The sequence below is a fragment of the Cyprinodon tularosa genome, unplaced genomic scaffold (genome assembly GCF_016077235.1).
Source record: "Cyprinodon tularosa strain WSP-4 unplaced genomic scaffold, ASM1607723v1 ctg553, whole genome shotgun sequence".
NCBI classification, from domain to species: domain Eukaryota; kingdom Metazoa; phylum Chordata; class Actinopteri; order Cyprinodontiformes; family Cyprinodontidae; genus Cyprinodon; species Cyprinodon tularosa.
The window spans coordinates 739,662-765,005 of record NW_024039289.1 but is presented as its reverse complement, the minus strand read 5'-3'; the positions used below and the strand labels follow the sequence as shown (position 1 = coordinate 765,005).

The following is a 25,344-nucleotide window of genomic DNA, read 5'->3' as shown; positions in this document are numbered from 1 at the left end:
GCTCAAAGAGCGTCTTGTATCCATCCTTTAGAGGGGTTATTGCTGTGGTTCTTCCCTCTTGAACTCTGAGTTTTTAGTAATAGGTTATCAGCAATTCTGTTTTGTTGATCTTTGGTTTATGTTCCATTATATTCAAGCAGTCTTTAGTTACTCTCTGTTGCCCCCTTGTGCTTTCTTCCATTCCCCTTGACTCCCTTTTTGTTAGTTTGTTTTCTGTTCCTCTTATATTCCTCTTATATACACCACCTATATATATATATATATATATATATATATATATATATATATATATATATATATATATATATCATAGTGGCTAAGATGAATAGGCACATGGCTCAATACATGCACCCTTTCCAAAAGGGAATAGGCAGTAACACCAGAGGAGCCAAGCACCAGCTACTAGGGGATAGAGCAGTCACTCAAGACTGTAAAACCAGGCAGACAAATCTGTGCACTGCCTGGATTGACTATAAGAAAGCCTATGACTCAATGCCACATACATGGATACTGGAATGCTTGGAAATGTACAAGATCAACAGGACTCTAATAGCCTTCATCAAAAACTCAATGAAGCTGTGGAAAACAAGTCTGGAAGCCAATGCAAAGCCAATAGCACAAGTCACCATCAAGTGCGGCATATACCAGGGTGATGCACTATCCCCGCTTCTGTTCTGCATAGGCTTGAACCCCCTCAGCCAGGTCATCACAAAGACTGGCTACGGATACCAATTCCGAAGTGGAACAATCATCAGTCACCTCCTCTACATGGATGACATCAAGCTGTATGCCAGGAGTGAGCAAGACATCGACTCACTGATCCACACTACCAGGATCTACAGCAACGACATTGGGATGTCATTCGGACTGGACAAGTGCGGTCGCATGGTCTCAAAGAGAGGGAAGATGATCAGAACCGAGGGGGTTGAACTACCAGAAGGCCACATTACAGATGTGCAGGACAGCTACAAATACCTTGGGGTGCCACAGGCTAACGGAAACCGCGAGGAGATGGCAAGAAAGACTGCCACAGCTAAATACCTACAAAGAGTAAGGCAGGTCCTGAAAAGTCAGCTTAATTGGAAAAAACAAGATCCAAGCCATCAACACATATGCCCTACCAGTCATCAGATACCCCGCTGGTATTATAAACTGGCCAAAGGAGGAGATAGAGGCTACTGACATCAAGACGAGAAAGCTCCTCACAATGCATGGAGGGTTCCACCCCAAATCCAGCACTCTGACACTGTATACCAAGCGTAGTGGGGGAGGCCGAGGGCTAGTGAGTGTCAAGACCACTGTCCAGGATGAAACAACTAAGATCCAGGAGTACATCAGAAAGATGGCCCCCAAAGACAAATGGCTTGGTGAATACCTTAGGCAGGAGAAAACCGAAAGTGAGGACAAGAAAGAGGAAGGAGAACCATCATGGAGGGACAAGCCGCTGCACGGCGTATACCACAGACAAATAGAAGAAGTGGCTGATATCAAAAAATCCTACTAGTGGCTGGAAAAGGCTGGACTGAAGGACAGCACAGAGGCACTAATCATGGCAGCACAAGAACAGGCACTCAGTACAAGATCAATAGAGGCCAGGGTCTACCACACCAGGCAGGACCCCCGATGCAGACTGTGCAAAGATGCCTCTGAAACAATACAGCACATAACAGCAGGGTGTAAAATACAGGCAGGAAGTGCATACATGGAATGCCACAACCAGGTAGCTGTCATAGTGTACAGGAACATCTGCCATGAGTATGGGCTGGAAGTCCCAAGGTCAAAATGGAAGACACCTCCTAAGGTAGTTGAGAATGACCGAGCTAAGATCCTATGGGACTTCAAGATCCAGACTGACAAACAGGTGATGGCTAATCAACCAGACATTGTGTTGATCGACAAACAGCAGAAGAAGGCAGTAGTGGTAGATGTGGCAATCCCAAGCGACAGTAACATCAAGAAGAAAGAACACGAGAAGCTTGAGAAATACCAAGGGCTGAAGGAGGAGCTAGAAAAGATGTGTAAAGTAAGAGCAGCAGTGGTGCCAGTGGTAATTGGAGCACTGGGGACTGTGACCCCCAAACTGGCAGCAGATTCCAGGTAAAACATCAGAGGTCTCTGTCCAGAACAGCTAAGATACTGCGCAGAACCGTCAAATTCCCAGGCCTCTGGTAGAGGACCCGAGCTTGAGGATGACACATACCACCCCACGAGGGGTGAGAAAACAGTTTATATATATATATATATATATATATATATATATATATATATATATATATATATATATATATATATATATATATATAAAACAGATATATAACTTTCGCTATTGTACCTCTGATGTGGGCTTTTAACGGCAAAGCCAATTTCCAGTCCAGTTTTCCAAAACAGTACAGAACAGTTTACAAAATGTTCTGACTTTACTCACCTTTTTGGGAAAACATTGGATAAAAAATATTTTCCTTAATTGAACAGCAATATTTTTCTGTGAATATTATCGGGAACAAGACGAGCACAAATAACATTGTAAAGCCAGTATTGTTTATAATTTTAAAATAAAAACAACAGATGCTCTTAATTGCGTAATTATGTAAGTCAGATAAACTATAAATTGGATTTACTATACAAAATATGAAAAAATATATGTTGGTCAACAAAAACTTGATCCATTGTTTACATTAATTGTGGCTTTAAAATCTCAAAGGATCATACGTCACATTTATTCTAGTAGCTTAATCCGAGATTTAGTGTGAGAAAACACTTTACTCATTACATTACACGATATATTTTTCACATGTACTTGTTTTTCTTTTTCACTCAATTGCAGAAAAACCAAGAGCCAAACTGACGGCAAAAGAAACGATCATACCAGCAGGGGGCAGTATAACACTGAACTGCTCTGTGTCTAGCTCTGCTGGATGGAAGTTTGACTGGTTCAGACAGGAGGTAGAGGATCATGCGGCTCATTTAATCAGAAACAATGAACCAGATGGAGTCCTCAGAGTCTCAGAGGGAGGTGTGTACAGCTGCAGAGGAGAAAGAGGAAATCCAGATTTCTACACTAAAAACAGCAATAAGGTCTCTGTGTGGAAAACTGGTAAGTTTAGTTTCTGTTCATCATTGAAATAAAAAAATATTTCAAATTTGCTAAGTGGTTGAGTATCTTATTTGGAAACCTAAAATGATTTCATAATGGTGTCAGAAAACTGAACATACAGTACTTAAAATAACAAAAAAAATACATGAAGATAGAAAGACTGTATCAAATCGTTTAATGATTCATGCTGATAACAGATTTAAGATAAAAGTTTGATCCTTTTATTTAATTTTCTAAATATAGTTGTGATGTTTTTCTAGTCCAATACCGTTCACCTCTATTTAATTAAATTATTCATTGTTTTATGTAGGATTTTAGATTTCTGTATTTTATCATTATCTCCTAAATAGCTTGAGTCATAATAAACCTAAAGGAAACAGGTTCTCCAGAAGAACAAAGTCTAATTTTAAGCATATAGGGGAATGAGGGGAATTTTAAGCTTCAATCATTAAAGCCATGGTGCTCTTCTTTGCATTAATTGGAGTATTCATCTCTATTATCATAACATTCCTACACTATTTGTTTTTCTTTATTCCAACTTAAATATTCCTGAAATGATTCATGTCAGCTGTGTGTTTGCTGTCGGTGTGTAGAATTTTATTACCAAAACAAGTTCCTCATGACTATAACAAAGCATTTTTAAAATTCTTACTAAAAGGTGATTTTTCTAATACTCTCAATTTGATAAACTCTGAGGAAAAAGGTTTCAGAAAAGCTGAAATCAGTTACATCTCCTGCTACAAAAATTACTGAAATGTCCTTTTTTAAATATATATATATATATATATATATATATATATATATATATATATATATATATATATATATATATATATATATATATATATATATATAAAAAAAAAAAAACTGTTTTCTCAACCCTCGTGGGGTGGTATGTGTCATCCTCAAGCTCGGGTCCTCTACCAGAGGCCTGGGAGTTTGAGGGTTCTGCGCAGTATCTTAGCTGTTCCTAGGACTGCGCTCTTCTGGACAGAGACTTCTGATGTTTTGCCTGGGATCTGCTGTAGCCACTCTCCCAGTTTGGGGGTCACAGCCCCCAGTGCTCCAATTACCACTGGCACCACTGCTGCTCTTACTTTCCACATCTTTTCTAGCTCCTCTTTGAGCCCTTGGTATTTCTCAAGCTTCTCGTGTTCTTTCTTCTTGATGTTACTGTCGATTGGGATTGCCACATCTATCACTACTGCCTTCTTCTGCTGTTTGTCGATCAACACGATGTCTGGTTGGTTAGCCATCACCTGTTTGTCAGTCTGGATCTTGAAGTCCCATAGGATCTTAGCTCGGTCATTCTCAACTACCTTAGGAGGTGTCTTCCATTTTGACCTTGGGACTTCCAGCCCATACTCATGGCAGATGTTCCTGTACACTATGACAGCTACCTGGTTGTGGCGTTCCATGTATGCACTTCCTGCCTGCATTTTACACCCTGCTGTTATGTGCTGTATTGTTTCAGAGGCATCTTTGCACAGTCTACATCGGGGGTCCTGCCTGGTGTGGTAGACCCTGGCCTCTATTGATCTTGTACTGAGTGCCTGTTCTTGTGCTGCCATGATTAGTGCCTCTGTGCTGTCCTTCAGTCCAGCCTTTTCCAGCCACTGGTAGGATTTTTTGATATCAGCCACTTCTTCTATTTGTCTGTGGTATATGCCGTGCAGTGGCTTGTCCCTCCATGAGGGTTCTCCTTCCTCTTTCTTGTCCTTGCTTTCGGTTTTCTCCTGCCTGAGGTATTCACCAAGCCATTTGTCTTTGGGGGCCATCTTTCTGATGTACTCCTGGGTCTTAGTTGTTTCATCCTGGACAGTGGTCTTGACACTCACTAGCCCTCGGCCTCCCTCGCTACGCTTGGTATACAGTCTCAGGGTGCTGGATTTGGGGTGGAACCCTCCATGCATTGTGAGGAGCTTTCTTGTCTTGATGTCAGTGGCCTCTATCTCCTCCTTTGGCCAGTTTATTATACCAGCGGGGTATCTGATGACTGGTAGGGCATATGTGTTGATGGCTTGGATCTTGTTTTTCCCATTCAGCTGACTTTTCAGGACCTGCCTTACTCTTTGTAGGTATTTAGCTGTGGCAGTCTTTCTTGCCATCTCCTCGTGATTTCCGTTAGCCTGTGGCACCCAAAGGTATTTGTAACTGTCCTGCACATCTGTAATGTGGCCTTCTGGTAGTTCAACCCCCTCGGTTCTGATCATCTTCCCTCTCTTTGAGACCATGCGACCGCACTAGTCCAGTCCGAATGACATCCCAATGTCGTTGCTGTAAATCCTGGTAGTGTGGATCAGTGAGTCGATGTCTCGCTCACTCCTGGCATACAGCTTGATGTCATCCATGTAGAGGAGGTGACTGATGATTGTTCCACTTCGGCATTGGTATCCGTAGCCAGTCTTTGTGATGATCTGGCTGAGAGGGTTCAGGCCTATGCAGAACAGCAGTGGGGATAGCGCATCGCCCTGGTATATGCCAGAGTTGTTTTCCACAGCTTCATTGAGTTCTTGATGAAGGCTTTGGTGTCCTGTTGATCTTGTACATTTCCAAGCATTCCAGTATCCATGTATGTGGCATTGAGTTGTAGGCTTTGTTTTAGTCAATCCAGGCAGTGCACAGATTTGTCTGACTGGTCTTACAGTCTTGAGTGACTGCTCTATCCACTAGTAGCTGGTGCTTGGCTCCTCTGGTGTTACTGCCTATTCCCTTCTGGGAAGGGTGCATGTATTGAGCCATGTGCCTACTCATCTTAGCCGCTATGATGCCTGACAGGAGCTTCCATGTTGTACATAGGCAAGTTATTGGCTGGTAGTTAGATGGGATAGTTCCCTTCTGGGGATCCTTCATGATCAGAATTGTCTGTCCTTGGGTTAACCATTCTGGGTGGGTCCCATCCATCAGCAGTTGGTTCATTTGTGCTGCAAGGCATGCATGAATTGTGGTTAGTTTTTTCAGCCAGTAGGTGTGGATCATGTCAGGGCCTGGTGCTGTCCAGCTCTTCATACCTGCCACTCTTTCTTGGACGTCTGCTGTTGTTACGGTAACTTGTTCTTTTTCTGGGAGATTGCTGTGATCTGTTCTTAGATCCTCTAGCCACTGTGCATTGGTGAGCATGCCTCCTTCTCCCATATGTTCCTCCAGTACTGTTCAGTCTCAGCCCTGGGTGGATCTGATTTTGAATTATTACCCTGTCACTGTGAGTACACTTTGGATGGGTTGGTGGAGAACACCTGGTTTATTCTCCTGGCTTCTACATCTCCCTTGTATCTCTTTAGGTGGGTCGCCAGGGTGGTGAGTCTTTGTTTGGCAGTTTCTAGAGCCTCAGGAATCGACAGCTTGTACTTTGGTAACCTCTTCCCTACACCTTTCTGCAGGTCTGAGAGCTGACTAACCTCTCTTCGTGTTGCCTTGACCTTGGCTTCCAGCCTTCTCCTCCATGGGGGATAATGCTCTGCTTTGTGGCCTGTGATGTTTATCTTATAGCCAAGTATCTCTAGGATAACTGTAGCTGTGGCGTAGGTCAGCTCATCGGTCTCAGTTATGTCTTTAGTAGGGATAGTATGTAGCGCTGCATTTACATCTTCTAGAAGACTTTCAGAGGGTACTCTGTCACTTAGCCTTGGCAGTCCTGGTCATCATACTAGGGGGTCCAGTTTGGTTATGATCGTAGGTCAGCCGCCCTTACGTTTAGTGGGCTTGTTGTTGTTGTTGAGGCTGGGGACCCAATCTCTGAGTGTTGGGATGATGATGATTATATCTCCCTATTGACCTGTTGTCCTGACTCCCCCTTGCCGCAGCATGTCAGTTGTACCTCATCAATTTCTAGTTGTGATAGGAGCTGCCGTTTGCGGATGTTAGAACACTGAGTTAGTAGTTTTTTCTTTGTCAGTGTCGATGATGGATTTTGAAGCTGCCAAATCTCCCATAATCTCTGCATGTAACCTCTCTCACTGGGGTCGCTTGTTTAGTAGCATTTCATCAGTTCCAAGTTTCCTGCTCTAGTCCATCTATGTCTTGTTCCAGTAGCCAATTTGTCATCAAGTTGCCCTGGTTCCCTAGCAGCTGACACGGATGTTGTTAACCCGGGCGACGTCCGAGCCGGTATGGCTCTTGTATTTGCGGTTTCACTCATGCATGAGGTAGGCCACTAAGCACTAAGGGTCCACCTGGATGTCCATGCCGGGAATCGATATATATATATATATATATATATATATATATATATATATATATATATATATATATATATATATATATATATATAGTTATAATACACTTATGTTAACTTATGTTAAACTACCATTGAATTAATGTTGATTAAATGTTGGTATCACAACATTGTTTCTATTTAATTTACTCCAAACCCACATTACATTAATAATGAATTTTAGGATCTAACATTTCAATCAAAGTCACATTCCTCCATCATAGTGCTGATGCTGCCTAATGATTCCAACAGGTGACCTTCTCCCTGTCCTCTCTGTGTCTCCATCATGGCTGAGTCCTGGAGCCTCAGTGACTCTGAGCTGTGAGGTTGAACCTCAGTCTGCCGGATGGAGGTTCTTCTGGTATAAAGCTGTTCCTGAGTTATCATCCAGATCCTACAGCTTAGAGCTGCTGCCTAATATCTCCAGCAGAACTGAACAGAACTCCTACATCCTTCATGGACAAACTCACACAGCAGGATATGTGTGCAGAGGAGGAAGAGGAGATCCAGTAGATTTAACTGCTTACAGTGAAGTTAAGTTTTTCTGGTCTGCAGGTCAGTCTTTTTCTCGTTATGCTATAAATAACTAGGAGCTGTAGTTGTTTGTTTATCCATACATGAACAAAAAGTAACAGAGGGAAGATAATTCTTATATTATCTGTTCCTATAAACACACAACTCAAGTGCTACCCACTGCTCAGTGGACCAAAAAACACTAACTTTTGCTTAGATGCCAATGACATTGGAATTTGTCTTGATGGACGCACACCTCAGTTAGCATTGGTTCTAACAATTTAATATTGTACAGCAAATCTATTCAGTCCTAAATTTAGGGCAAAAACAACAGATATTTGTCTTGTTTTCCAAGTCTTGTTTTATGTCTTAGAATTTCCCATCTTTTACCACTCTTTTGTATAAAGATTTCTTACTGTTTGTATAGAAATGTATTCTAATGGGCCTCTTTTCACATGAAATATTTTTCAAAAAACTAAAGCTAAAATTCTGTTATTTTTATCTTTTGAGCGTCAATACGTGCTGCTCAGTGAAGCAATGGCCAGCAGTGCTGCCTTGCAGCAAGAAGGCTCAGGGTTTGATTCCCAGCCTGGGGTTTTTTTGCATGGAGTTTGCATGTTCTCCTTGAGCCTGCGTGGGTACTCCGGCTTCCTCTCACAGTCCAATAACATGACTTTACCCTGCCTCTCCCCCTTAGACAGCTGGAGATAGGCACCACCACTCTTTGTGACCCATGCTTGGGATAAGCGTGTCAGAAAATGGATGGATTGATGGGAAAAAAAATCTATGAGATTTCACATCATTCCACACCAGGTCACAAAACAAAATCAGCATCATTCAGCATCATTCATCTTATAATTACAGATTTTTCATTCATAATCTCTGTCACCCTTCATATTAATAATTCTATTTGCTCTTTTTTGCAGCAGGAACAAGGGCTCAGTGGAACTGGTATATGTGTTACCCCAGACTAGGGCTGGGCGATAATTCAATAACGATATACATCGATCGATAGACGTGTGGCGCAATAGAAAAAAAGAGGGTCGATAAAAGTTCGATAAAAAAGAAACGCAGTTTTCCTTCCTTCTCACTGTAGCCTAGCATGTAGGTTTATGCTAGTCACTGCTTCCTCCCAACCAATCACAATCGCGGACCCAGGCATGCCCTCACCAAGCGCCGCCCTCTCAAACCACAACACAGAGTACATGAAGATGTCGCAGCAAGGAGAGTCGGAGGAAACTGTTCCAAACAAGGGTTTTTGTAGTTCGGCAGTCTGGCAGTATTTCGGTCATGGCAAGTCGGACAAAAAACAAACCACAATCATCTGTAAAATGTGTCGGGAACCAGTGAAAACGAAGTCTGATAACACAACCAACTTTTTTTTTTTTATCATCTCAGCCGCTCACAGCCGCAGGAGTACAAGCTGTGTAATCCCCGACGCGGCTCTCCTCTGAGGAATCTTCGGGAATTTCGGGAAAAAAAAAATATATATATATATATATATATATATATATATATATATATATATATATATATATATATATTCAGTTCTGGGCAGTTTCCCACATAGTTCTAACAATTGAGAGAAAAATGCTGAGGGGCCAGCAACTTCAAAGTAAAAACTCAGGTTAAAGCAGGAAACGGGGGCGGCGGTGGGGGGGCATTTATTTATTTGTTATATTTATTTTGGTCACTTTTCTGGTCACTTTAGTTTATTCTTTGTCAGTATTTAATAACATAACCCAGGTCTCTTAAGTTATTTTTTTTTTAAACAATTATGTTATGGTTAAAAAAGTTGGTTAAATAAAGATTTAATTCGAAGTCTGTGTTTGTGTTTTTTATTAAAATTATATCATTTAGCAATATTATAAAAAGTCCAGGCAGAGCTGCACATAAAATATGGTTTCAAATCTTTTAAATAATTATCGATATCGATCAATATGCATTTTTTTTTATCGATAAGCTTTTTTTCTATATCGCCCAGCCCTACCCCAGACCTCAGTTCAATAACTGAAATATGGGAGAGTTATTGAGGAGTATAGCATATTCAAGGAGTTACAATCAAACAAGTCCCTAACTTTATATAAAATGCCAATACTTTTGCTGACGTTTCAGTATATGTTTTCCAGTTTAAATTTTTATCTCAAACAACACCAGAAACTAAACTTCCTCACTCTTTTTTACTGTGTCTATCAATTGTAATTTTCACATTATCAATTTTGCTGTGACTCCTGAAAATCATATAGTATGTTTAGTCCCAGTTTAAAGATAACTTATATTTGTTAAACCAATTTTGCACATTTAATATTTCTTCTCCAATTCTTCCCAATAACTCCGACAAATAACTGCCTGATTGAAATATACTGGTGCCATCGACAAACAACAAAACATTTAACCTGTTTTTTGAGTTCCAAGAGTCTTTTTTACTGGCCTCTGGGATTGTCCAAGGTAGGCTAAATGTCAAAACATTCAATGGTGTCCGAGTGGAGTAGCAGCAAAAGCTAAAAATGGTTAATGTTTACAAATGTATTAACAAAATAGCAGTGTGGCACAGCAAAATCTTGAGTAATAAGCAAGATGGTTGAACCCTGTCATGTGGTGAAAGGGGGAGGAACAACACTGGAAATCTACTGGGGAGTGTGAATCACAAAATGGCTGACCCTATCATGTGACCTGGAGGGGAGGGTTGGACTACAAAGGTGGGTGTATCTTAGCTCGTATAACTCATTAAAGGGCCGCTCCTATCACAAAATAAGTAGGTTGGACTACAAAAACGGCAGACAATAGATTTAAGAACTCATAAATGGCCACCCAAACCATGTGATTGCATACAGTTAAACAGAGACAGATCCTCTATTACACTACCCTCAGGAAAGAAAGACAAGAAGAGCAAGATGAAAGAAACACAAAAGTCACTAGCAGCTAGTCACACCACATTCATTCAAACAATTAAACCAGAGCTCTTTTCAAACCCGTTCAAATGAAACATCAGCATAAAGAGTCCCAAAGTTCAAATCAAAGCTTTGCAAAACCTGACTTAACTATCTCACCCAAGCTTGGCATCTCATTTAAAGCATCAGATTGATTAAAGAAAGGTTTTGCTGTGAAATGCTTTGCAGTCCAGGTGAGGGGAAATGGGAAAGCAGCTTCAGATGTCGGCTTCACACAAGTTTGTCTCAAAACTGGGTCGATTCTCGGGAGAATATTAGATCAGTCTGATGCTAACAGCAGAGGAATCTAATGGGCTTTAATCAACTTGATTCTTCAGCAATGTGACATCCCAACAATCTCGTGATTTATGGAGTCAATAAGCGCAAGGCTTCTTGATCTTTGTGAAGGGAATCCAAACTGTTTTTCAGTGATTAATTGATGTTTATCTAAAAAGTTTGTTAATTTTTGAGAAAACCATTTCTCAATGACTTTACAAAACAGTGAGATCAGTTGCACTGATCTGTAATTGTTAAATGCATGCTTGTCCCCATTTTTGAACAAGTTTGTGTTGACAGATTACAAATGAAAATCAATGGTTTAACAATGCAGTCAGTAGTTCTTTCAATAATCGTCATGTCTAGTCCATCACTGTCTATGGAGGTTTTGTATTTCATCTGTTTACAATAGATTTGATATCATATTCGCTTATCTCTCCATTATAAAAGGACTTCATAATTCTGCTTTCCATTTCATATATTTTAATTCCGCTAGTTACATTGATGCAATTTTCAATATTGGCTCCCATGTTAAGTCCCAAGTTAAATTCATTAGCACTAATTTTGCTGTTATTATGCACAACATCATGCTCAGTGAAATGATCTGGTATATTTTCTTGTCTAGAGTCAGGTTTTATTACTTTATTAAATACATTCCATGTTGCTTTCATGTTTCTATAATTTTCTCTCAGTTTTCTGTTATAACAGTCCTTCTCTGCATTTTTTATAATAGTGGTTAATTTATTGTTAAATGCTCTGTATTTGATCTTACTGTCAGGAATCCGTTTTTTATTGGTTTTTATACAGTTAGTTTTTCATTTGGCATGCTCTAAGTATTCCTTTAGTAAACCAAGTTTTTTCATTTTAGAAAGCTTCATTGGACACTCTTTGTTATATGTTTGTTATAAAGTGACAAATGTTTAAAAAAGATCTTTAGGCCTCACTTACATCAGCTGCATAAACCTCATACCAGTCTTGCTTTTAAAGTTCACTTCTAAATCCATTAATCATTTCCTCAGTTGTGACTGAAGTATGTGGACTGATTTAAGCTCTCATGTTTTGCAGGCTAAAAATAAAAAGAAAGTGAAAGCATCTCTAAATTTCTTTGGAAAGATAAACCCCCTCGTATCACCTTAAAGACACTATGGAAAACTAAAGATAGAGGGGGACTACATCTGCCTAACTTCCAAAGCTACTACTTAGCAAATAGACTACAATACATCTCTAAATGGATAAAACATAATCCTTTAGATGAGCTCTGGATAGACACAGAACAGGAAATATGTAGTAATATCATAATTTCAGGTTTGCCGTTTATTAGATCAAATATAAAACAGCATTCATGCTTTAAAAATATTAACATCAGCTCTTCCCTGACAGCATGGTGGGAGTTTCTTAAAATTACAAAGTCATCACTTATCCTATGCAGTCGTACACCCATCTGGAATAATTCTGACATCCTCCAAAATAATAATAGTGGTTGAGTTGGCCCTGGTGAGCTGTTGGCTCGCGGGTCCTGCCCCCCTCTCTGGGGTGCCTATTGTAGCCAGTACTGTAGCTGGCTCCCTGGACTTCCTATCCCCGGACTCCTGCCTCTCCTGCTCCATCACACTGCCACACATGTAGGACCTTGGGGAGGGGGTTGTTACTGGAGGGTCCATTCTTCTGATGACGTCCCCCACCCCAATTTTATTTTGCATTTTAGATCATTTCATTAACAACAGTTTCAGAACACACATCTATGTGGGGCAATGTCTGGGGGGTAAGGACACCTGGGGGGGCTTATTGTTTGGGCCTCGTCTCGCATTTAGACTTTGAGGGTTTTGGGTTGTTGCACTGGCACCAGAAACCTTCCAGAGGGGGGGTGGACTTTGCCGGTCACCCCCTTTGGTACTCCCAGTTTTAATTACATTCGAGAACAACACACCATTTCAGCGGGAGCAGGGAGGATAGGGTCTCTTTCACATCCCTGTTCTCTGGTTGCCACCTGGAGTCTGTGGCCTGGAAGAAGAGCGGGCCACCTGGTCTGTGGTGTAGGCAGGGGTTTGTTGCAGGGCCTCGGTGGCCTGCTGGTGCCAGGGCTGACATTTCTGCTCTCCCCAAAAAGGGGTGGGGGGAGAGGTGGCTAGGGTAAGAAGGGTTAGGAAGGGTTCATGTGAGGACAGGACATGTTGGCCCTGGGGGGCTTGTGCCGGGGGTCGTCTGGTCCAGGTGCTGAATGTGAGTCCGGGTCCGAAGCAGGAACTAGATGGGTTAGTGTGGCGGTGACACCGCTCCCCTCCCCAGGGTTCACCTACTGGGTCATCCGGTAATCCCGGGACCAGGCAAAGGCGCCGCTGGGTCCTCAGTCCTGGGATCATTGGATGTTAAAATGTGCGTCCACACAGAGTCTGTGTGCTGCAAGTGGGGGAAATAGGGTGGGAAGTTATGATTTAGACTGTATATCTTTTATATATATTTTTCTACTTGTCAGGTTTGGGTCTTAACTGCTCCCTCCTGGCCCCTCAGAGCATGTTCGGGGCTCCCGCCGGGGGGCGAGGTGCCCCTCTGGCCTCGTATCCCTGGAGCCCATCGCCAATTCCACTTCGGGGTGGTTGGCTGCCAGCGGAGCCCACAGCCTCGTCCATGCGGCCCCTGGGTGTTGGGATCCTCAGGCTTGCCCATCAGAGGGCGCCGAGGATCCTCTTCTGCTCTTTGTTATTTTCTTTTAAGGACTGGAGTTACTGTTGGGATCTGGAGATTACCCCCTGTCTCCAGCAGAGTGCGCCGTGGGTCTTCTGGAGCTGGAACCTTCCAGCACACCTGATTTCTATCTACTCATCAGGAGACCTCGCCTTTATAAACTCCTGCCAGACCTTGCTTCCACGCCGCAGTGATGATCTTAGTTGGTTAGCTTCCTAAGCCTCTGTTACAGATTGACTCTTGGTTGTCTCTAGTGTGAGATCTGATTCTAATCTCTCCTTTGTCTGTGCCTCACAGGAAACCTGTCTCTGGTCTGAAGCTCAGGAAGAGCTACCTCTCTGGAAACCAGTCTCTGGTCTGAAGCTCAGGAAGAGCTGCCTCACTGGAACCCTGTCTCTGGTCTGAAGCTCTGGGAGAGCTGCATCACAGGAAACCAGTCTCAAGCCTGAAGCTCTAGGAGAGCTTAACTTGCTAATCTGCCCTGGTGAGCCAACCTGAAGGTTCCTATGTGGAACAACTCTGAAGAATCCTATGTGGATATTCCCTGTTGTTCTCTGCAATTAGCTGGAAGCTCACCCTGAAGATTCCTTTGTGAATATTCCCTGTTCTCTGCAATGAGCTGGAAGCTCAGCCTGAGCAATCCTATGTGGATATTCCCTGTTCTCTGCAATGAGCTGGAAGCTCAGATCAAGGTCTGCCATGCTAAGCCTGAAGCTAGACGCTTAGCTTCCAATGAACTCTGCTAATCAACAGTCTCCAGTCCCAGTCAATACTTCAGTGAAACATTCTCAGAACTGTTTATTCTCTCGTGTTCAGAACCTTTAATAAACATTTGAACTTTTTCCCTGCCTCCTCCGTGTGTGTTCTGCATCTTGGGCTTAATTCTGATACCCATCATGACAGAACACTGCGGCCAAACACAAAGCCCAGCAGATCACCTCCGTCGTTGGATTGAGGAACGGGACGCTCAGATCCATGGACATACACAAACCCTCCGTGAGTTACAGCAGAATCAAACACTCGCTAGCTACTTGGATAATGCTAACGCCACGTCAGCGGCACGTCCTGCTCCGAATTCATTTCCGTCTCCTAGGTCACCAACAATGACGTCACTTCCAAGTCAAGATAATAACCTTCCTTTCTGGTCAGAACCCAGCCCGTCGTTTTCTTCACTCAGCCCTTCTGTGCCTGAGAGATTTTCCGGCAATCCAAGTAAGCTCAGGAGATTTCTATTTCAGTGTCAGTTATTTTTTGGATTTCATGAGTCTAGTTTTCTTTATGACAAGGATAGGATAGCTTTTGTCGTTTCTTTTCTGTCCGGGGAAGCCCTTGAATGGGCGGAGACCAGATTTCCGCCTAAAACTAGAGTTAACTATACATACGAAAAATTCCTCCAGGAGTTTGAAAGGACCTTTAATCAGGTCACAAATAAATCCTGTGTTTCGAGTGGACTTTTTGAATCTAAACAGGGTAATAGATCCGTTGCCGAGTTTTCTTCCGAGTTCCAGGGAAAAGCAGCCGTTTCCGGGTGGAACGAGTCTGCACTCAAGACCGCTTATCTCTTAGCTCTGAATGAACCCGTCAGAAACAAGCTTTCATTTTACGCTGAGCCAGCTAACTTGGAGGACCTCATAGAGCTAGCTAGAGGGCTAGATATAGCACTGCAAACCAGATCCAGACCCGTCCAGCATCAGACTCAGGATTCCAGTTCCCTTCTGCGCCAGGTTAGTCTCAGCTCTCATTTACATGATCGTCATATTTCTCCATCCACTAAGAAACTTAAGATAGGTCCAGTATTTTCACCCCGAAGCGTAGGAGCTCCCCTCATCCATGAGTCAGATCTCTGGAATTATTTTTATGGGGATAGAGAGGATATCTTCCCCTTCAAGCCACCACATTCAGCTCCACGCCAGTCAGATCCAGTTCCAGAACCAGAAAATAACCCAGTTAGTCTTAAACCTGACCCCATGCCTGATTTTTTAGCCTCTGAACCAGTAATCCATTCTGGAACTCTTATCTTTCAACCAGTTAATCTTTTGCCTGAATCAGCCGGTAATCCTGTTTGTTTAGCTCCAAAGACCCCTCGGCGTAAGAAACGGCGTCGCCTTAAATCAGCTCCGGCCGTCTAGAGACCCCTGGGTCAGCTCTGTGCCGTCTAGAGACCCCTGAGTCAGCTCTGTGCCATCTAGAAACCCCTGAGTCTGCTCTGTGCCGTCCAGAGACCCCTGAGCCTGCCCTGTGCCATCCAGAGACCCCTGAGCTTAAACTTATGAGGGCTTCAGAATTTGGAGTTGGTGATAATATGCCTCCAAGAGCCTCTCAGCAGGGGCCACAAACCGCCAAGAGCCCTCTACAGACGCTTCAAGCCACCTCAGAGACTGAACATGTGCATCCATCGTTGGCTTCCCCTGTTCCTGAGGTGGAACCACAGTCGGTGGTTTCTCCAGTTCCTGAGGTGGAACCACAGTCGGTGGTCGCCCCTGTTACTGACCGGGAGCCACAGTTGGTGGTCGCCCCTGTTCCTGACCGGGAGCGGCAATCGGCGGGCTCCCCTGTTCCAGATCCGGAGCCGCAATCGGCGGGCTCCCCTGTTCCAGATCCAGAGCCGCAATCGGCGGGCTCCCCTGTTCCAGATCCGGAGCCGCAATCCGCGGGCTCCCCTGTTTCAGATCCGGAGCCGCAATCGGCGGGCTTCCCTGTTCCAAACCCGGAGCCGCAATCGGCGGGCTCCACTGTTCCAGACCCGGAGCCGCAATCGGCGGGCTCCCCTGTTCCAGACCCGGAGCCGCAATTGGCGGGCTCCCCTGTTCTAGACCGGGAGCCGCAATCGGCGGGCTCCCCTGTTCCAGATCCGGAGCCGCAATCGGCGGGCTCCCCTGTTCCAGATCCAGAGCCGCAATCGGCGGGCTCCCCTGTTCCAGACCCGGAGCCGGAATCGGCGGGCTCCACTGTTCCAGACCCGGAGCCGCAATCGGCGGGCTCCCCTGTTCCAGAGCCGGAGCCGCAATCGGCGGGCTCCCCTGTTCTAGACCCGGAGCCGCAATCGGCGGGCTCCCCTGTTCCAGACCCAGAGCCGCAATCGGCGGGCCCCCCTGTTCCAGTCCGAGGGCTGCTGTCGGCGGTCTCCTCAGAGACTGTTCCAGCGCCGCAGTCGGCGGTCTCCTCAGAGCTTCCTCCAGAGCCGCAGTCAGCGGTCGCCACAGAGCCTGTTCCTGAGCCGCCGAAGAGGGGACGGGGTACCCCGTGGGGGTACCTACTGAAGGTTGGGCGTCATCCTCCTGAGAAGCTGCTTCGCCTCCGGCCCCACGGCCGGCCCCCAAAGTGTCGGTTTCGCCTCCGGCCCCGCAGCAGACCCCCGGAGCGTCAGCTTCGCCGCCGACCCTGCGGCAGACCCCCAGAGCGTCAGCTTCGCCTCCGACCCCGCAGCCGGCCACCTAAGACTCTGCTCCGTTGCCGGATCCTCGGCCGGCCTCCAGAACCTCTGCTATGCCTCCGGCCCGGCGGTGGTCCCCCTAAGACGCTGCTTCTTCTCCAGCCCTGCGGTCGGCCTCCTGAGCATCTGTCTCGCTTCCGGCCCAGCGGTAGACCCCCTGAGAATCGGTCTCGCCTCCGTCCCAACGGTCGACCTCCTGAGCATCTGCTTCGCCTCCGGCCCCGCTGCCGGCCCCACGGCAGGCCACCTGAGACTGTGTCCCGCTGCCGGCCCCACGGCAGGCCACCTGAGACTCTGTCCCGCTGCCGATCCCTCGGCCGGCCACCTGAGACTCTGTCCCGCTGCCGGTCCCTCGGCCGGCCACCTGAGACTCAGTCCTGCTGCCGGTCCCACGACCGGCCACCTGAGACGTTGCACAAGAAATTTTCGGGGGTTTTTGTTGTTTTCATCCACCGTAAGTGGATCGTTTTCTGTTCTGGACTCTGTTTTTGTTTTTGCCCTCCTGGCTTGTTTTCCCCTTCGCCCACTCTGGGTGGGTTGTTTTTTGTTTTCTGGACTGTTTTTTGTTGTTCCTGGCCCTCCTTGCCTTAGTGCCCCCTCCGCCCACCCTGGGTGGGTTGTTTTTTGTTTATTTTTTGGACTTTTTCAGGGGGCGTCTGGAATCCGCCCTTGAGGGGGGGGGCTCTGTTGGGATCCTCAGGCTTGCCCATCAGAGGGCGCCGAGGATCCTCTTCTGCTCTTTGTTATTTTCTTTTAAGGACTGGAGTTACTGTTGGGATCTGGAGATTACCCCCTGTCTCCAGCAGAGTGCGCCGTGGGTCTTCTGGAGCTGGAACCTTCCAGCACACCTGATTTCTATCTACTCATCAGGAGACCTCCCCTTTATAAACTCCTGCCAGACCTTGCTTCCACGCCGCAGTGATGATCTTAGTTGGTTAGCTTCCTAAGCCTCTGTTACAGATTGACTCTTGGTTGTCTCTAGTGTGAGATCTGATTCTAATCTCTCCTTTGTCTGTGCCTCACAGGAAACCTGTCTCTGGTCTGAAGCTCAGGAAGAGCTGCCTCACTGGAACCCTGTCTCTGGTCTGAAGCTCTGGGAGAGCTGCATCACAGGAAACCAGTCTCAAGCCTGAAGCTCTAGGAGAGCTTAACCTGCTAATCTGCCCTGGTGAGCCAACCTGAAGGTTCCTATGTGGAACCACTCTGAAGAAACCTATGTGGATATTCCCTGTTGTTCTCTGCAATTAGCTGGAAGCTCACCCTGAAGATTCCTTTGTGAATATTCCCTGTTCTCTGCAATGAGCTGGAAGCTCAGCCTGAGCAATCCTATGTGGATATTCCCTGTTCTCTGCAATGAGCTGGAAGCTCAGATCAAGGTCTGCCATGCTAAGCCTGAAGCTAGACGCTTAGCTTCCAATGAACTCTGCTAATCAACAGTCTCCAGTCCCAGTCAATACTTCAGTGAAACATTCTCAGAACTGTTTATTCTCTCGTGTTCAGAACCTTTAATAAACATTTGAACTTTTTCCCTGCCTCCTCCGTGTGTGTTCTGCATCTTGGGCTTAATTCTGATACCCATCATGACACTGGGGGCTTTAGCATTATGGCAACTGGGATACTTCCACGGTGCCATCTCTCCTCTTCCCTTGGTGGGTAGGCGGATTTCCCGGGTTGGCCCCTCATGGGCGCCTTTGCTCTGGGGATCCCTTTGGGCATCTTGGGTTTGGGGCATCTGGGGGGGTGGGTATTTGGCTTTTCACAAGCACTATTGAGCATTTTTTCTTTGGATACATTTTATGTGCTCTCTCACAAACAACTACAGGTGCTTGGTTCCAGGTACTTAGAGATTCACTTCCATACAGAAAGCCCGTATTCTTATATGTTCATGTCTTATGTGTCCACATAAGCGGATCACTATGGCGATAGCCGTACTGCTCCACTTGTGAAAGCAAAATCTGTTGGGCCCCTTTTTGGCATCAAGACAATTATTCTTATTGCCACATTGCCAGACAGGACGCTGTAAAAAAAAAAAAAAAAAAGGGAAACAGGGAAGTGATTGCTAATGTCAGCTACTAACAAGCCACTTTGGACAATATGATCTACATCGTTTATGAAAATATTGTCAATTAGTGCAATAGAAGAAGTGGTGATTCTGCTTGGATGTGAAATCATTGGATAAAGTGACCATGAAAATAATGCACCAAAGAAATCAGAGGTGACTTTGGATTTATAAGGATTCAAAAAATCTTTACTGAAGTCTGTTCTGGATATCCACTAAACTTTCAAAACTATTCTGAAAAGCATCGACATTTTAATCTTGTGTTCTGTAAATGCACGCAGCAGTCACATTCCTACCCTTCTTCATCTCAATTTCAACAGTCCAAAAATTCCAAAATTCCATCTATAGCAATATACATTGTTTCAGTAACTTTGCATTTCAAAATATTATCAAAAATACAAAGCCACACCTGTCCTAGGCTGTTTGTATAATACAAGTTGTATCGATCTATTTCAAAATTTGAGACTTTCTCATTATTATGCCATGTTTCGAATAGAGCATTTCTTTTATATTGGCAGGCAAGTGTATTCAACTAATCATTAGTGTTACTGGAATTAGCATAAAGGCTTCTAACATTAAAATGAACAAAAGATAAGCCTCTACCACCACATAAATGAAAATGTAAATTAAATTCATCCTCAGTATAATATTTGCAAGTCCTACCAATATCGTTCCACAAGTGGCTATCGGGGTCCAGATCAATGTCAAAGTCATGAATTCTATGTCCCCATAAGTCATTGTTTTCCATTGATGAATATTCCTGAGTAGCCCGCATGCAGCCTTTTACATACCTGACTGGTGTTGTGCCAAGGTAGTTATCCCCGCCAGAATTTGTTTCCCCTCGCCGGGAGCATGTACGGCGTAGGAGCTGATCGAGTTCCCTCCGCATCAATTCCTTAAGGGTAGTACAAATTACAGACACTGTAAGTCATATAAAACACAAAACACTAAATATGACAAAGGGTAAACTAATATTCCTACTGGGTCTAGCCTTAGTGTGTACAGGTACACTCCATTTACTATTTAATTGTTATTATAAGAATATGTTTGACAAAAGTTTTCAATGAGATGAGAACATTCAGACACTTTCATAAAGATACCACTTCTCCTCCAAGATACCACTGGTTATATTTTCAAAGTCGAGATGAAGTTTTCTGCCTAGCTTACTTCATCAAACATATAGTCTGCATTTTTTTTGTAAGTTTGTTGTTTGTTCGTTGGAAACAGGAGGAAAGATTGTGATCCTCTTACACGTGCTTCATACATCACTCTAATACATGCTTTACGACTCTTGACGATGGTCTCACTGTAATTCACAGCAAACTTGAGCTGAATTTTGGCCACCTCCGAGGAATGCTTCCTAGACTCTTTGAGAATGCCATCTCTGTCCATATACCAGAGCCAGTTGACGATCAGCAGACGAGGGTGACGAGGCTTACCGTGGATACAGGCCTCCTGTTACCACCAAAGTCGGTGACATTTCATTAGCCTCTAGCAGGCATTAGCAGAGTTTGGGAACCATTTGGCAACAGTGGCACCACCAAGAGGTGGCCAGGTGCAATGCCCTGGCCACCTCACTCACCAGTGTAAATTGCAGTAGTATCATTTTAGCATTTCATCCTGTTATGCACAGCCAATGACGTAACATGAAAAATCCCACAATAAACTAAGATATGAGTAGGTGTTTACTTAAGTCATTATGATTTCTACAGACAGGTTTGCCACAATAGTAGATTTAAACACTGAAATCATGGCTTTTAGTTTCATTGTGCCACCCCAAGATTTTTAGTGGTCCCATTTGGCCAGCCCTATGAAACATTGCTGTAGGCACCACTGTTTGGGAAGATTCTTCATCAGGTAGCTCAGGTTATTTGGGCCCTTGACCCCTTTTTAAAGTTGATTATGAGAAAGATGTCTCTCTACGATCTTCCAATTCGTTTATGTTTCGGTGCTGATGTTTGATCTGTAGCCATCATTGTTTTCTGAGAATATTAATATGAATGCTTGGTATCGACTGTCATCTTTAACTAAGAATTCAATAAAATTTTAAATATTAATCAGATTTATAATAGTCTTTATCAGACAAATCTTTAAAATTTCAGATCACCGCTTTCTATTTTTATGCATCATATTTTAAAAACAAGTCAGTCTGTTCAGTATTCTTTAAATATACTGTACGTCTAAAACTATTTTACTAAAACAATTTTATCCAGTAAATTGTATTCATACACACCATCATCCAAAATTTTCTTCTTCTTTTTTGATGCTATTCCAGTTTGTTTTTTTTGCAGTTTATTCTAGTTATTGTTTGTTTTGTGGGTTTCCCCCTAAGTCTTCTCTTCAGGAGGTTATATGCATGATCTATTGGGTTAAGATCTGGTGAATGACTGGCATTTCTAAAACTTTCCACTTTTTCCCCTGATGAAGTCCTTTGATTTGTTAGCAGTGTGCTTTGGGTCATTGTCCTGCTGGATTATAAAAAATGCTTCCTGATTAGTTTGGATGCATTTTTCTGAAAATTAGTAGACAGAATGTTTCTGTACATTTCAAGATTCATTGAGCTGATACCATCATCAGTTAGGCCATCAATAAATATTATTGAGCCTTTTCCAGAAGCTGCCATATATAGCATGAAATTAATCTACTATTCATTAAATGACCTCCAACATGCTTCACAGATGAGCTTATATGCTTCAGATCAGTGGCTCATTTTTTCTCTACACTTTGGTAGAGATTAATCTTGGTCTCAATGTGTTGCAGAATTTCCGGGGCTTAACTCTTAATAAATTTCAATCTCACTTTAGACATTGCTTATGAAATTACTACTTAAATTGTCCTTTGCTCAAGGTCCTTTGTATTTGGTGACCTATTCAGCCATTTTAGTTTTAATGTTCCTTCTGTTATAAAAATTTCCCCCTGAGTATGTTCTCATAACCTTTAAATAGCAATTCTTTCATTGTATTTTTTATAAAGCATTGTTAAAGGCTTTACACAATCCAGAGAAAACCCCAATATGATCTGAGTTTCACAAATCCAACACAGATTAAAACAGTAATAAAGAACTTTAGACTCTTGTGGTTGTTTTAAACTTTTTATGTCCAATAAATAAGAAGGCGATGCAGGTTTTATTGATCTGATTTGATTAAAAAGCTAAAAAAAATCTATGAAAACTAAAAAGATTTCGGGTAAATTATTTTCTCTTTAAGCCCTGCACAATCCTGTCCTATGTGTAAAGAGTGGGAAGGGGTGGAAATATAAGGAGGTATGCAATGCCATAGCCATATAGCCATCTCTAGCCAAGCATTGGCCACCCCTGATGCGACTGATTGGTTAGACCTGTGTAGATCCTGGATTATGGGATCCACATATGCCTCTTATCCTTTCTTCAAAGCTTATTATTCAATACATTTTGGACCGGTCCTGTTTGTAGATAAGAACCAAACCACAGAGATGGATGAACATAAAACAGACTGAAGGATGGAGGTATAGAAAATGATCAGCTGCTGCTGTGGAAGGTTGTTCTTTCTGAGTTTCTGCAGGAAGTACAGTCTGAGATTCACTTAAATATTGGATTTAAAGGACAGATATGACAGTTTGATCACTTTGTTTAAATGTCTGCACTCATCTTAATTATTAAAGATGTTCAGAAAATCCATAATAATCCTTCGACCTGTTGTTTCTGTGCTGGACTTTGAGCCTAAATCCTGTGTTGTTTTCCAGATCCTCATCCAGCAGCGTCTCTCTCAGTGAGTCCTGACAGAGTTCAACACTTCAACTCTGACTCTGTGTCTCTGAGCTGTGAGGGAAACTCTGCTGAATGGAGAGTGAAGTGGATTACAGAAACAGGTTTATTGTATGACTGCTTCTACTGGAGGAACATGAGCAGGTCTACATGTACCATCAGCTTACGCTCCTACCATAGTGGAGTGTACTGGTGTGAGTCTGAACCAGGACTCTTCAGCAACATCGTCAACATCACTGTAAAGGGTAGGTTATGATTTATCATGTTTATCTTTCTCTTCTTATTTTCAACATGAACACATTTCAGTGTATTTAATGTTTTTGTACAAATTGTAACCTCTAACTTTAATATTTGTGTTCTTGATAAATTATTTTTCCTTAAATCATCACATCTATATAATTCTATCATCAAGGTTAAACGTTTAAAAACGAAATAATCTTTGCTCAGTTTTAGAGTAATTTCTCATCTATAGCTACTATTCACATTGAGTTTTAGAGAAAAATGTTCCTCAACATTTCTAAATAAGATAGTATAACTGTCCGATATGTTTAATAACATGATCATATTGATGGATCCATAAATGTTTCAGAGCTGCTCTGAACCATCAGTGCTTTAAATTTCAGAGCTGCAGATTTATTCTGATGTTAATCATCATTGTTTATTTCTTATATTTTATATGTTATTTTATTGCTATTTTTATCTTCATAGAAACTTATTCTCACCTAAATCCTGGATTATATTATCTTCTCCAACACAGCTGATTATTTGTTGTCCTCTATTGATCATCTTTCTGAGACCTCTCTCAGATGAACAGTTGATGAAATCTCAATAAAATCTAGAAAATAAAAAGTGAAAAGAACATCCTCAGCCTCCATTAATGTCGCTCTAGGAACCATTCTGTGTTTAATCTGATATCCCAGTGAGGTCACAGGGTGATGCTTTGTGTTGGTAGATCAGTTTATAAATAAAAACTTCTGTTCAAAGTGATCAAACTGAAGGGAAAGGCATATTTTCAAGGTTTTTACAGTTCTAATCCCAGCAATCTCTGATGAAATGTTCATGTTCTCTGATTGTTTTACAGAAGATATTAATGGTATTATCCTGGTGAGCCCTGTCCATCCTGTGACTGAGGGAGATCCTTTTACTCTGAGCTGCAGAGATAAAGAACAAAAACTTCTCTCCAATGTGTTTTTCTATCACAATAACAAACTGATCCACAATGACAGCAGAGAGGAGCTGAAGATCTCTGCAGTGTCAAAGTCAGATGAAGGTTTCTACAAGTGTGAACATTCAGGAAAGGAGTCACCACAGAGCTGGATGGCTGTTAGAGGTGAGAGGATGAAAACATTTGATAGATTTTATTCAGGAAAACCATTCAAGTTTAATCTATGGATAAGGTGAACTCTAATAATGTTAATGTGAATGTGCTGTGGGTTTCTGTCCATGTTTACAATCACATAACATCTGTAGATTAATAACATGGCTTTCTAATATTTATTTTCTCCAGTGCCTCTCACCAGTCCTGTCAGCTCTTCACTTCCTGTGCTGCTGATCGCTGGAATATTTATTGGACTCATTCTCATTATTCTCCTGATTTTTTTGTGTTGCTGCAGATGGTCTAAGGGTGAGACCTTTTCATGAACGATGAATTATTTAACTTATAGCTGCTTTAACTATTGCAACAAAAACAAATAATGAATAATAAAATAAAAAAAATGTTCACAGGTCTATACTGCATCAGGTGAGTTAGTCACATTTTTTATTTTTTTTATCTCACCATCATAAATTAATTCAATTGACTTTTCCTTAACAACCTGTTTGTATCAATTATTAGATCAAGGGTCTCAGAGAGCAGGAGTCAGAGCTACACAAACCAGACTGAAGGTCAGAACTACAGCTTCTTGTTTCAGGGTCAGATCTTCATTTATACCCTATTCTTACAAATTCAGTTTTTTTTTTTCAACCTCAATAGTGTTATCATAGATTGATGTTTCCATTGGTAACTTCGTACTTGTGATTCAGACTCCAGCTGCAGAGTTTGTGTAAGTGTTTAAGGATGCAGCAAAACTTTAAAAAGAAAAAGACACAAGCTAGATAAAAACACTCCATCACTATTTTCCTTAAAGAATCTATTTACACCCTTCCTACAAGACAGTCTAAGACAGACTTTGTAATCACTGCTTATTTATTCCCAGCATGATTCTGATGAAATGCTTATTATAAAGTGATTTTGTGAGCCAGTCATTTTTGTCTGTATGCTCTGATCCAAAACCATGAAGGAGTTCAGCACAGTTCCCAACAGTAACAATAAATATTATTCAACTTTTTACGAAAGGGTAACATGTTTGGCTGAAATGTTCTCTCTGACTTAAGGAGGGTAAAATAAGATGTACACATCCAGT

General features: G+C 42.8%; 1 protein-coding gene across 1 annotated transcript; it reads left to right on the top strand.

The window, feature by feature from the left end:
* Window positions 1-333: 333 nt before the first annotated feature.
* LOC119796603 lies at window positions 334-24,583 on the top strand. Its single transcript, XM_038305230.1, has 6 exons — window positions 334-373; window positions 2,825-3,094; window positions 7,560-7,862; window positions 22,921-23,187; window positions 24,024-24,272; window positions 24,450-24,583. The coding sequence occupies exons 1-6, from the start codon at window positions 334-336 to the stop codon at window positions 24,581-24,583; spliced, it is 1,263 nt and encodes a 420-aa protein (XP_038161158.1).
* Window positions 24,584-25,344: the final 761 nt, after the last annotated feature.